Source organism: Hypomesus transpacificus, chromosome 22 (assembly GCF_021917145.1).
Source record: "Hypomesus transpacificus isolate Combined female chromosome 22, fHypTra1, whole genome shotgun sequence".
Taxonomy (NCBI): Eukaryota; Metazoa; Chordata; class Actinopteri; order Osmeriformes; family Osmeridae; genus Hypomesus; species Hypomesus transpacificus.
The window spans coordinates 1966562-1978962 of record NC_061081.1 but is presented as its reverse complement, the minus strand read 5'-3'; the positions used below and the strand labels follow the sequence as shown (position 1 = coordinate 1978962).

General features: G+C 47.2%; 1 protein-coding gene across 1 annotated transcript; it reads right to left on the bottom strand.

Moving 5' to 3' along the window:
• Positions 1-120: 120 nt before the first annotated feature.
• Positions 121-9467, bottom strand: wu:fi75a02. Its single transcript, XM_047044753.1, has 10 exons — positions 9124-9467; positions 8201-8562; positions 8063-8117; positions 7437-7766; positions 5081-7340; positions 4902-4955; positions 4528-4720; positions 4248-4381; positions 3987-4058; positions 121-3229 (listed from the first exon to the last, which is right to left on the bottom strand). Exons 2-10 carry the CDS (start codon positions 8552-8554, stop codon positions 2965-2967), a joined length of 3717 nt encoding a protein of 1238 aa, XP_046900709.1. The 5' UTR covers positions 8555-8562; positions 9124-9467; the 3' UTR covers positions 121-2964.
• Between the last annotated feature and the right edge of the window lie 2934 nt (positions 9468-12401).

Sequence of the window (12401 nt, the reverse complement as noted above, 5' to 3'; positions counted from 1 at the left end):
AAAGGTCTTTGTCGCCCCCTAGTGTCTCAACAATACAATTTCACATTGTCGATAGATTTTTTTTTTGCTTCTCAAATATTGATAATACGCTTTAAAAGGTTTAATGAAACACTTGATGACAACAGTTCAACAGTATTTTATTCTTAAAAATATATTGCAATGATTCACAATACTAACCTTTAGTGTTGGTCTGAGAGATGCAATAGGCTAGGCCAGTTTGTTTAGAAATCACATCACAGGCTGGATGATAATCGGAGGGATGAAAAATAAAGGAAAAAGCAATACAAAATTATTTATAAGGGATCCCAAATGTGTCACTTCCAATACAAACCAGTGTAAACACAAATCCAAGAGAACAAAAAGAAATATATTTCACATCACTCATTTATTTCAACCTCTCAGTCTGACCTTTGGAGGGGGTAACTAAGACAAATAGGTCCAAGAGAAACAAAGCAGTAGTCTAACCACAGAGATTGCAATTCGCACGAGTGCCCTTAGGTAAAGTCTTCACATACAAAAACACGCTACAAAACAACACATATGTTGAGATTATACATCCTTAAAATGATGATGGGTAACTGCTGTAGGTCCGTCGGATATTACGTTCATTTATGTGACAGACCTCATTAAGGAGATCATGAGTTTGTGATTGATTGTGTTACTGATATGACCATGGAAAATCAAATGACATTAAACAACATAGTAGGAACTGCTAATATAACCAACGTCCTTTTCTAAGTTAGGAACATTTCCAATGAAAGAAAGATGTAACAGGCAGTTGTGGGAATTATGACAAAGGACTTCGAAGACGACTTGACCTAGTTGGGCAATTTAACAGTTCGACCTTGTACCGCGTCACTCAAACACGGTTACCTTCAAAACGTCGTCCTCGAAGCGTTACAAAGTGGACTTAAATCCGAAACTTAATAACTAACGTGGTTTTGATATTGGCCCACTGGAGTAGCCTAGGTTTAAAGTATCGGTTTTATCTGTCGAGCTGGATAACTTGACCTGGAAGACCAGCCACACTCAGACTCACGTGACAATGGCAGTGAGATATCTGAGTGAGTGTAGCCATCCGTCCAGTTGACCAGGCGGTGATGGATACACGTAGCCAGGAAAGTTCTCCATTTAAAAAGGCATCTGGAACACTTAAAAGATCCGTTGACCGTGGCTAGGCATGTAAGGTTACTGGACAGTGATGGGTGATGGTCTTTAAAAATAGGCGTCATAAGAAGCAGCATTTCCACATCAGAATTTAGGTCAATCGGAACGGATTTGAAATGAAACTACAGATTTCGTCTGAACTTCACCGTGACATAATACAAATATAACGTAGTGATGAGTGTAGCAGCAATAGGACCAAGGACAGGAACTGTAAGCACACAGCCAGCCATGCACTCACGGTTCAACAATGGAAATAGATTGGCAACACGTTGTTTTTAACACTTGCTTTCTTTCAGGTGCATTTGATTTAGTCTGCCAAACATCAAACTTGCTCTCAACTTTCAGGTCTATTTCTACTTTCTGAGTCACGCTACCTGTAAATCAAGTGCACCTGAGTATTTAAAAGGACACATTTCTATAAAAGGTATATTCAGGCTACATGATTTGGCCTCAGCGGAGAACCAGTTTTGTCCCTCCTTAACTCTGGAAGAGTTAATGCAATTACAACACGGGTGGATACCAAAATCCACAGCACAAACAAAAACATTTGCATATTTAACATCAAAAAGAAAAATAAGAAAAAGATGTACCAAGACCACAAAACAGATCCACAGGATGGAACCTTTAACTTCTCCCTCCGCGTGTGGTAAAGCTCATCGTGAGGACCGTCTCCATGGTTACCCGAGTCCACGCTCGTTTACCGGGGATCAGTGACATCTCAGCTGACCACGGTAAAGGTTGTTAAACACCAAGAGGCTGCCCCCTTCACACATGGGGATAGAAAGATACAACATAGAAAAGCAAAGAAAATAAACACTGACGTAGAACCGTATGAAAACATAATGGCCGAAGGATGGCTTGGGGCAGCACAAGGAGGGTGCAAACTAAGAGTAAGTCGAGTAAAAAAAAAAAATCTAAACAAACTTCACAAATACTGCAAAAATACTCCCCTTAACTACTGTGATTCAAAACTGTCAATAGACCAATGCTACAGGCATTGAAGGAGTCGGGAGTCCACCACCTTTCCCAGCACACACCAGGTTTTGATGACACAGGTGAGACAGGTGCCTCGACCAATCCTAGTCAAACTGGTGGGTCCATAGCAGCCGGTCTGAAGTCAACGCTAACAGAGGATGGAGCAGGGTGGAGGAGGCAAAGCTGCGCTGAGCCAATCTGCAACGGACGTGTACAAATGACCCATCAGTGTCCAGTCGATGAGGTGATGAGAGAGGCGGGAAGAGGAGGATGAAGTGACGGATGAGGTGGAGGTGATATCTGGTTGAGGTAAAGACAAGCAAAGTGCTGTGGTATGGGGTGGGGTCCATGTGCTTGTTAAAGTCTACTCATGATGCATGACCATGTACCTTGACTGTGCATGAGTGGGAGAAAACACTCCCAAAGTACAGTATATACAAATGCTATAAATTATTCGCTTCTGAGGCTCAAATAGTCTTAAAAAGAACAAAGAAATCTATTGATAACTATGTTTGTGTTGTGTTCGACAGCATAGTCTGTTGGACTGGTTAACTAAAAAGGCACACGTATGGTCTCTTATTCCCTAGCACTGAGAGAACTTCCAACATCCTTACGCTGATAGGAACAGCTAGGCATTCCAAGTGCTTCAGAATTAGTACTCAACACCCTCCAGTTCTATAATACCAGTCCTATCTAAATTCTTTTTTTTATAATTCAAGCACACTAACTCAACCGACAGTGAGGAGACTCAACCATGGCCCTGTTGTGTCTTGATCTGTGTCTGGTTTAGGAAGTGGGGGCAGCACAGCATTGTGGGAATCCTCAGTCCTCCAGGCCCTCCCTGGAGAAGAAGTCCTCCAACTCGCTCAGCCTCTCGATCAGCATGACGTCCAGGTCCACTTGGTCCCCGCGGCCCCTCCGGGCACGTCCTCGGGGCCCACGCAGGGGGGGCAAGTTGGTCCGCGCCTTGCGCTTACGTGGCAGGGTGAAATCAGGGAAATCCAGTACCCTCTTCCTCTTCTGGTGGCCGATGCAGACCAGAGAGCCGTTCTTCTCCTTGGGCTCCTCAAAGATGGTCTCCAGGCTCCTGGGGGGGCAGAGGCGTGGTTAGACATAAAACTCTACTGGCACAGGCCCCTATTCATATCCCCTTTTTTCCCTTTCAAGCTTGCTGCGCACAACGCACTACTAGGCTATTGAAACTCCCCTTGCTTAATCCACTATACAACAGTTCAGGGACGCAAGTTTGATATCAGCTTTGGCAGGGACATCCATAGTTCATGTGAGCGCGCGCATTTTTTTTCGCATTCATTTGAGCACAAATACTGTTTTTTTGAGCTTCATGTAATATCGTTTTAAAGTTTTAGTCAAAATAAGATGATCGGTAGGCCCATCATTTAGAAACTATCTTTAGTTTTGTAATGTTTTCTTAGCCTACCTCAATTCTGACTTGTGTGCCGAGTCCGACATCTGGACATTGTGTCTGTGCCATAGTGGCTATTTGGCAAGCTCAGAAGAGCGCGCTGACATGGAATTCTGCGGGCATCAGTTTGTGTTTTTGCTTAAACACTTTTACAAGTGTTGACGGGGATACTGCGTACATTTTAATAATCCGGGGTTATTAATCTAAATTCATGCACTGACTAATAAAGAAAGTTGTTAAAACATTAAAACTTTAGATTTTACAGGGGCACAGCAGACTTATACTGGGGCACGTGCCCCAGTAAAAAGGGTCTAACGACACCCCTGGGGGGGGGGGGGCAATGTGTTACGAGATCCAAGAGAAGGAAAGACGGAGAGAAAACAAGAGCAGGTGGCAGAGAGGTGGGACTCGGAACGCTCACCTGTTGGGAGTAGGGGATTTGTAGTTTTTATTGGTGTAGATCTCCTCCAGACTGAACTCCTTCTTCTTCAGTCTGGTTGCCATGGAAACGGGGGAAAAAAGATTCCATGGTAAGAAACTCAAATGTTCAAGATCTCCAAGTACAGGTGGACCAGTAGTACCACGCTGTTGCTCCAATATTAATGATTGGATTGTTAGCTTTGTCTTGACAGGCGTCCCTCTTCGGACCACAGGATCGTACATGCGAGGGTGCTCCACTCACCTCTTTGGCTTGGGCAGGCCCATCGGCGTGAGGTTGTTGTCCGGTTTGGGGACGGCCTTCCTTATGCGGATCTGGGACACTCTCTTCGAGCGCTGGCCTGGCTGGGCCCCCACACTGCCATCATACTGACCCCCCTGAAGGAAACGGGGAGGAATGGATCGAAAGTGAGAGAGGCGCCAAGAAGCCGGAACGCAGCACACAACACGATTGAGCCCAAATGGAAAGCGGTGACACTCGATCCTTGAGCCTCTAGGAGGCTTGTTGCCCCCGCCATCCTCACCTCCCGGGCCGCCCCGCGTCCATGTAGCCCCGGGTACTTGACGTTGGCTCGGGCGTAGCTTGGCACCGGCTCGGGGGGGAGGAGGTCCAGACGCATGGCCTTGGGGCTGTGGGCGTGACTCGTGGGGACAGAGCGGTCTGCGGCGAGGCGAACCCTGCGGTTCCGCCGTACAGGAGGGGAGGTCAGGGTTGTGCTGAGGGCGGACGCACGATCACAAGGTCAACGTTCAAGCTGACGACTTGGTTAAGCTTGATTTTTGGAACATTCTAGTACAGTGAATGTGTGTGAACCCACTCTTGATCTGTGTTTTAGCACAGCTCCACCTCTGTTACAGGCTCATCCAAACAATCGCTGTTCAGATCCCAGCTACTCACCTTGATGTGGAGTTCCTGCTGCATAGTGCCACAATCCCACCACCTCGAGCATAACTAAAAACAAACAAAGTTTAGGTGACATGTCAACAACTAATCTATAAAAACAGATTGAAATATTCAGTATGAATCCTTAGTTAGAGATGCATGGGTGTGTGTGTGTGTGTGGAAGGGGCACAGACCTGTGGTCGTTGTCCAGTCCTGGGGGGCCGGTGTAGTCCTTAAGGGGGGAGAGCGGGGAGTTCTTCACCTCAGACATAATCTGACAAAGCAACATTTCCACGGCGACCGGCGACAGCCTCATGAGGGGCGTGGGGCGCCTGTGTCTGAACCAGAGGCGGAAGGAGGCGGGAGACGAGATAGCGAGCGCCGTGGAGAGGCCAGCCCTGGAGGAGAACCCTCCCTGGGAGGGGAAGGGGGTGGAGACGGGGAGCAGGCATGACAGGCTCTGTGGCAAGGTGGAGGTGGTGGTTGGATAGCCGTCTCCAGCTCTGCCTAGCAGCTTGTGCAGGGGTGGGCTGCTGCTGCTGGTACTGTGAGGGGAAAGAGATGTGGGGCTGAGCTGCAGGGGGGAGAGGGGCAAGTGAGGGCTCCCCAGCATCACCAGGGGCTGCCAGTGGTGGGACCCTTGGGTCTCCAGCTCTGGCAGGGGGAGGGGGCCTCCCTGGCTGCCCCCCTTTAGAGCTTGCCTCCTGGACGAGGAGTGCTCCTTTTCCCGGTGGCGCTGGAGCTTGGAGCTGAGGCAGCGTGGGAGGTTGGCCGGGCCCGAGTGTTGGTCCTGGAGCAGGGGGAGCTCGGGGCTGAGGCTGGGGCTGCTGGACATCATCTGGCTGGCTGTGTCCGCTAGCTGGAGCAGTAGGGACGCGTGGCCAGCGTCACGCGACGAACGGACGTCGACCAGCAGAGCTTTGGAGGAGCCGTTCCGCGGGGAGGGGAGCTTGGACGCCACGGGGAGCCTGTCGAAGGAAACCCTGGCGGAGTGGAAGGGTAAGTGGGGTCGGTCAGAGCCTCCTTGCCCACTCTGAGAGTCCCCTCCCCTGGACGCACCCTGGTCGGAACACTGGGCATACGAGCCACGCTCTGCAGACACCTGGCAGCGGGAGGAGGATGGAGACTGCCGTCTGTGCAGGGTCAGGCAGAGGGAGCCCACGGCTGAATCACTCGATCCTGGCATGCCCCCTCCACCACAGGAGACCTTCATACTCTCTATGAAGTTCTGGTGCTGCCTCTCCTCTGCCACCTGGGTCCGGGCCCCGGCCCCTGCCAGCGCTGGGGCTGAGGGGGGGACTTGAACACTGCAGAGGGGCTTCTCTTCCCTTTTGCTCCTCTTCTTCCTTCTCTCCACCTTCTGTTTCAATTCCTCCCGACCGGAATGGGAGAATGTGTGGCAAGTCGGGGGGGGACTAGTGACGCCTGACAGGATTTGAGTGCGAGGTGGACTTGTAATCCTTGGCTGACAGTGAGTGTGGGATGGACTAGTGATGGCTGGCAGGATTTGAGTGCGAGGTGGACTTGTAATCCTTGGCTGACAGTGAGTGTGGGATGGACTAGTGATGGCTGGCAGGATTTGAGTCCGGGGTGAATTAGTAATGCCTGGCTTATGGTGAGTATGAGGTGGACTAGCGATGCCTCGCAGGGTTCGAGTGTGGGTTGGGCTAGTGATGAGTGGCTGATAGAGACTACGGGGTGGACTATTAATGCCTGGCTGGTAGTGACTCCGGGGTGGACTGGCTATCTCTGATAGTGGGAGAGACACTCCAAACGCCTGCCCAGGCCAGCTCCCTCCTAGCGAGGCAACGGAATGTGAACAAGCCCCTATGGGGATCAACGGGACCCCAGGAAGCAGGCAAGGGGTCCTACTACTGGTCATGACTGGGCACTTGGGAACCCCAAGTGAGGCAGATGTCAAACGTGAGTGGGTGTGTGAGTCTGAATGGGAAGAGTGTGGGTGTGGCTGCGGCCCAAGTCCTGTCATTAGTGTCCTGCTCCCCTGGGCTTCCACTGATTGGCCCGTCAAGGAAGGAAGAGGCGTGTCCTGGCTGTCGCTCGACTCAGTGTCCGCTAAAGCAGAGTTGACCAACCAGGTGAGGGCATCACGTCCCTTCTCAGCGGCAAGCTCCATGTCTAGGTCATCAGAGTCTGAGACGGGGGAGTAGCTCCTGGGCCTGCCCCTCAGTGAAGCACTGCCCACCTGGGAAGGGGCTGGTGGTCCACATCCAGACACCCTGGCTGTTCCTTTCAACCCATGTTGTCCCTGGCTGCCCATCCTCATGTCTGGACTGGCGTTGGCTGTCAACGAGGTCCTTTTCCAGGGACACATAGTGATACTCCCCTTGTCCATGTCTGATTCAGAAGGAGCTCCTCCACATGGAGGATTTGGACTCTGAGGTAAAATCTTGGTAAATTCCATCTTCTCTTCTTTCAATGGTTTTGGCTCCTTTGCTGTTGGGATATGGGAGTTGGAGTTAGCCGTGGAAACATTTCAGAGTCATTTGGCTGCTCTTGCTCTTACTCCTAGATAGAAGCTCCACCACTTACCCAAGCCATGTGCAGGTGAAAGTTCCGGGCCATGCTTAGAAGCTATGATGGAGGACATCCCCTGACACAGCTGATCCACCTGGCTGCTCATCTGTGCCAGGCTGTTGCCGTGCGCTGTGCCCTGCTGGCACAGCTCCTCCACCCTGCGCTCCACGACCTCCAGACGCTGGCACAGCGAACCAAGTACACCCGAGAGTAGGTGCTTCATTTCAGCCTGGTGGGCGGCCAGGCAGCGCTCCAGGACGCCCAGCTGCTCCCCAGTGGGACCAGCAGGAGGGGCGGGGGGGTAGGCGGTGGGGGAGGCCCAGGGGGGAGCTCTCGACAAGCTCTCTGGGGGAGAAAGTAGGAGGACATGGGTAGGTGAGGCTGAAAAGTCTCTGCATAACGAAACACGTCATTGACAAAACCTTTTAAGATATTTTTCAGCGTTTCTGGAAGATAGTGAGGGATAGTGAGAATATGAGAGGGATAGGAAACGTAGGAGGGAGGGACGGAGAACATGCAGTAAATGGCCTCAGCCTACATGGTACGCGCTCTAGCCAGTGAGCCACGGGGGGGGGGGTCCCCACTTCATACATTTTAAGATGAGCAGATAATGATGAAAACTGTTTGTCCATCCATGTTACCTTCATGACTCGTGTTAATCCACGGACTGCTTTTCATGCTCTCTTTCTGAAGACTCTGGAACGGAAAATTACAACATAAGACGGTAAGTTCCATTGAACACACCTACAGCATACCTCCATACCTACAGCATTACCTACCTGGAGGTCTGTCATTGGTCTATGTGTTGCGTTGGTGTCCCCAGGTGCAGAGCTCCCATAGACCTGGTGCAGACTGTGGGCTGAGCCCATGACAGTTGTGGTCTGTCCCATTCTCTGAGCCAAATCCATTACTGCTAGTCTTTCTCTACCCTCTGATAGTCGGTTGGGCTGAGGAAACGTGACAGACCTAATGCCCACGTTCCTCTGGCCTTGGTAGGAGTCTCTGCAACCCACGACCACCTGCTCCTGGAGGTGATGGGGTCGAGGGGTAGGTGACTGGGTAGGGCATGGACCTGGAGGGTTGGGCACATGTGGACCCCCTTTTGAATCAGGTGGTCCAGACGAGAACATCATCTCATGGGCTAAAAGAACATGGTGAGCAGAAGATAGACAATGAGGTTAGTTATTTACCGGATTCGTTTACTCGTATCATGGGTGACTGATGCTTTTTACTTCTAAAAATGAACAGAAGATAAAAGAATCGGCTTTCGCAGCAATATTGCTTGTAAATTCTTTGTGGCGGCTAAAGAACACACTGTACAGTACCTAAGCTGAATAATCATGCACGCGTTTTGGGGAGTCTGTTTTGTTACCCTGTCATTTGGTTGTTGACTTTGAGCTAGTAACTCGTTTGCAAGAAACATTAATTGGTCAATCATTACCATCTAGTTCTCCCCTCAGAAAATATTAGAGGGGTTGATTTTATTACATGTATACGTTTCTGGGCATTATTGCACATTGAACCATGCTAATGTGTGAATAGTTTACGCAAATGCAACGGTAGATTCGGGCCCCAACGACGCAGTGCATGCTGCTAGCAAGCTAGCTATGGTCGGACTTATCGGGCCCTGTAGTACACAACAAGCATTTTGCTGGGTAAATATATTTTGCCAAATGGTCGTTGTACAGGGGAAACTACTAACCTTGGCTCGTCTTCCCTCTGATCTCTGAAGCAGCCGGCGGCTGTGGAAAGTTTGCTTCAGCAAAGGTTCCCCTTCTTCAACACCGAATTCCAGATTGCTGCTCCATTTCGATGTCCCGTAGCCGTATTTGCCGCTTCCGGTGAACGGACATAGGCTATAAATTGACACGACAGTAAAGTCGGAGACCGTTAAACCAGTACTAAGCCCATCAAACTATGCACAAACACAGAAACATTTATAAGATTCTATTTAGGAAGCTATCAATCCAATGTTTCATTTGGCCAACGTAGTGGTTTTCAAAATAAATGTATTGACGACATTGTGAGCAAGCATAGTGAGCAAGCCTCAAAAAGGATCATTTCCGGTTGATTTCAACAAAATATTAAAAAATAAAAGTCACAAAACAAAATCTACTTTGTATTATTTTTATGTGAAAGGTAAACTTTCTTTAGCAAAGAATGGTAATAAAACACACCGAATACAGTTACTATAACATTAACCAGATATTACTATTCTATTAAGGCTAAATAGGTATTCAAACCAATCAAATCAACATTTTAAATGTTTGGGTTCAATTAGTGATTCAGAAAACACTAGCTCTTGTGCTCCCACAAGATGGTCAAAAAATTTCAGGAAAATTAGAGGAATATGATTATGTAAAATATGCATAAATGGTACATTTACAGTCAACAGGGGTATGGGAGGAGTGAATGGAAGCATGGACACGGAAAATGCCAGACATCACCACCAGAGAATTTCTAGTCACCACTGTGACCAGTGTGGGAGGAGCTTCAGTCATTCAGGAGACTTAAAGAGACACCAGCGTGTTCACTCAGGAGAGAAGCCGTACCACTGTGACCAGTGTGGGAAGAGCTTCAGTCAGTCAGGACATTTAAAAGACACTTTTGTTCTGTGAAGACTAAAACCTGAACTCTAGATCTCACTTGAGAATTCAACATTACATAGGAAATGTATGTATTTGTATTAATTATACTATATTTGATTTAAACTGAAAATGTATATTGTATGTGAATGTAAACATAACATATAGGCTATGTAAGATGTTTTCATTGTTTATTATATGATTGTATAATAACAATTAATTCTGTATGACTTTATATATATTTTTTGCAATGCTACTCCCTGTCCCTGTGTACTCTATTTCCTTCTTGGAAAATAATTGCCAAATATCTCCCAACTTTCCATGTCAGACTATTACAGGTGCCATCATACATTTGTCTTTCCCTTTCATTTTTATGCACAATGTTCAGTTGTTCAATAAATACTTTTTATACTGGGTTTGGACCTGTTGGTTTAAACATTTGCATATTTGCAATTGTAAATTGGCAACTTATATTTTACTTATTGTATATTTTATTTTAATTGTATTCCACTTAGTATTGCTAGTTTATGTATCCTTAGTATAGTTAGACCACATATTTAAATTTAAGATTCCTATATGTTTACTGTATGCACCTTCCTGCCAAAGCAAATTCCTTGTCTGTGCAAACTTTCATGGCAAATAAATCCCATTCTGATTCTGATTCTGATTCTGATACCCAATACAAATATGTCTTTTTCTACAGCTTGCAGTGTCGCTATTTGTCCACTAGATAGAACCATTGACTTATGTTATTGTCAGACTGTTGGGCGAGTTTTCACTCAGAACAATTTCTTCATGATATAAAACGTGGTGTCTCTGGTTGCTCTGGGACAGAGTAGTTTGAATATCGCTGCAAGTAGCAATGGCGGATTACTCCTACAAATGTCATAGTGTTTTGTAAATTTTACAATATTTTGCAATTTTGAGGAGGAATCCGCCATTGCTGTTTGCAGCTATACTTCCTGAACATATTTGTAAAACTGTATTTTCTCTAGCAATACTTCTCTTGCAACATATTTCGTTTCATTACTTGCATCCGAACTAACCAATCCTGCTGCTCACCATCGAAACGGAAAGTTGATCAAGAAACCTCACCCTACTCATCAGCACGCATGCGCAGTGGCACTGGCTTTGAGGTTGGTTGTGTTTGTGTTGACAGCAGCTGCAGCCACCAGTAATTGCAGTCGCTGATGTTGCTGTATAGTGCAATGTTATGTCAAAAGTTTTGGGATTAATACACTATTTTGGAAACAGGTAAGATACTTGACACCTCTATGTGTCTCTCTGCTGAATGACAGGCGTCTCCCTTTTCGATGTTATTGTAGATAACAGCTAACGTAAGCTAGCTCGCTAATGCAGTTTAGCGAACTACTGCCTGGTAGTGCTAGCCTAGTAGCTAGCGTTGACAACGGGTACCATAGGCAGATCGAGGAAAGGCCTTACCTACGAGCTACGTTACTAGCTCTAGTTTCGTGCATTGCAATGTTAACGTTAGTATGCCAGATGTGATGTTCGAAAAAACTGACTTTATAGTACAAACGATATGTTTCTTCCCAGCTAGCTAGCCTAGTTAGCGAACACCAGAAACCCATAACGGGTGTGTACTGTAGTTGTTAGCAGCATAGCTGCTTTTTGCATTGAACACGCAATGCGTAACGTTATCTAGGCTAGCTTGCGGGCAGCGTTTTTGTTTCCTTATCAAGCGTTTAACCTCTACTAGCTTGATATAACGGAGCCAGCTACATATTTTGACAACATTTTTAATGCAGGCTAGCTGTCAGACTTGTGTGACAAGACAACTCGGTTTGCGATGAGCAGCTGTTGTCATGGGAACGCGAACAGGTTCCATGTCTCAAGATTCACCTGATTATCAACTTGCGGAAACCACCGTAGGGCTCAACAAGCGACAGCTTTTCCCTACGAATGATATGCAAATATAGAGTATGCTAAAACAACCGTGCCTTTATTTTTTTATGGAAAAATATTTGCTAATTGCCAATCTGCTATGTTAGATTGGCAAGATGTCCCCTCTTAAAAGGAAAACAAAAACGAATTTGTTTAGTGTACGTATCTATCGAACTAACGCTAATGCCCAGGTGTTTGTAAGAACTGTCTCATACTATAGGGTTGGTCAGGCCTAGACGACTTCTCCTTTGTGGATGACCTGGTTTGTATTCTATGCCCGAGTACCACTTGCTCGAGCTTTTCACCCCAGTTTTCTACACTTCTCTCTACTCTTCTTGGTTTCCATCTGCAGTCAAAATCATCTACACTCTTTCGTTCACAAACTCCCAGCATTGGCAGGCTTGGGTTTCTACTTCTGTTTCTTTTCAGTACATTAGTATGCAGGGCACAGGGACGACACCTCCGCACACTCAGAGAGTCAGCTAGTGTG

Coding starts and splice junctions, on each gene's coding strand:
- wu:fi75a02 (XM_047044753.1), bottom strand. CDS start 8,554: ATGATGTTCTCGTCTGGACCACCTGATTCAAAAGGGGGTCCACATGTG. Junction 7,767..8,062: donor GATTAACACGAGTCATGAAG/GTAACATGGATG, acceptor TTTCTCCCCCAG/AGAGCTTGTCGAGAGCTCCC. Junction 3,230..3,986: donor AAATCCCCTACTCCCAACAG/GTGAGCGTTCCG, acceptor CTGCCCCCCCAG/GAGCCTGGAGACCATCTTTG.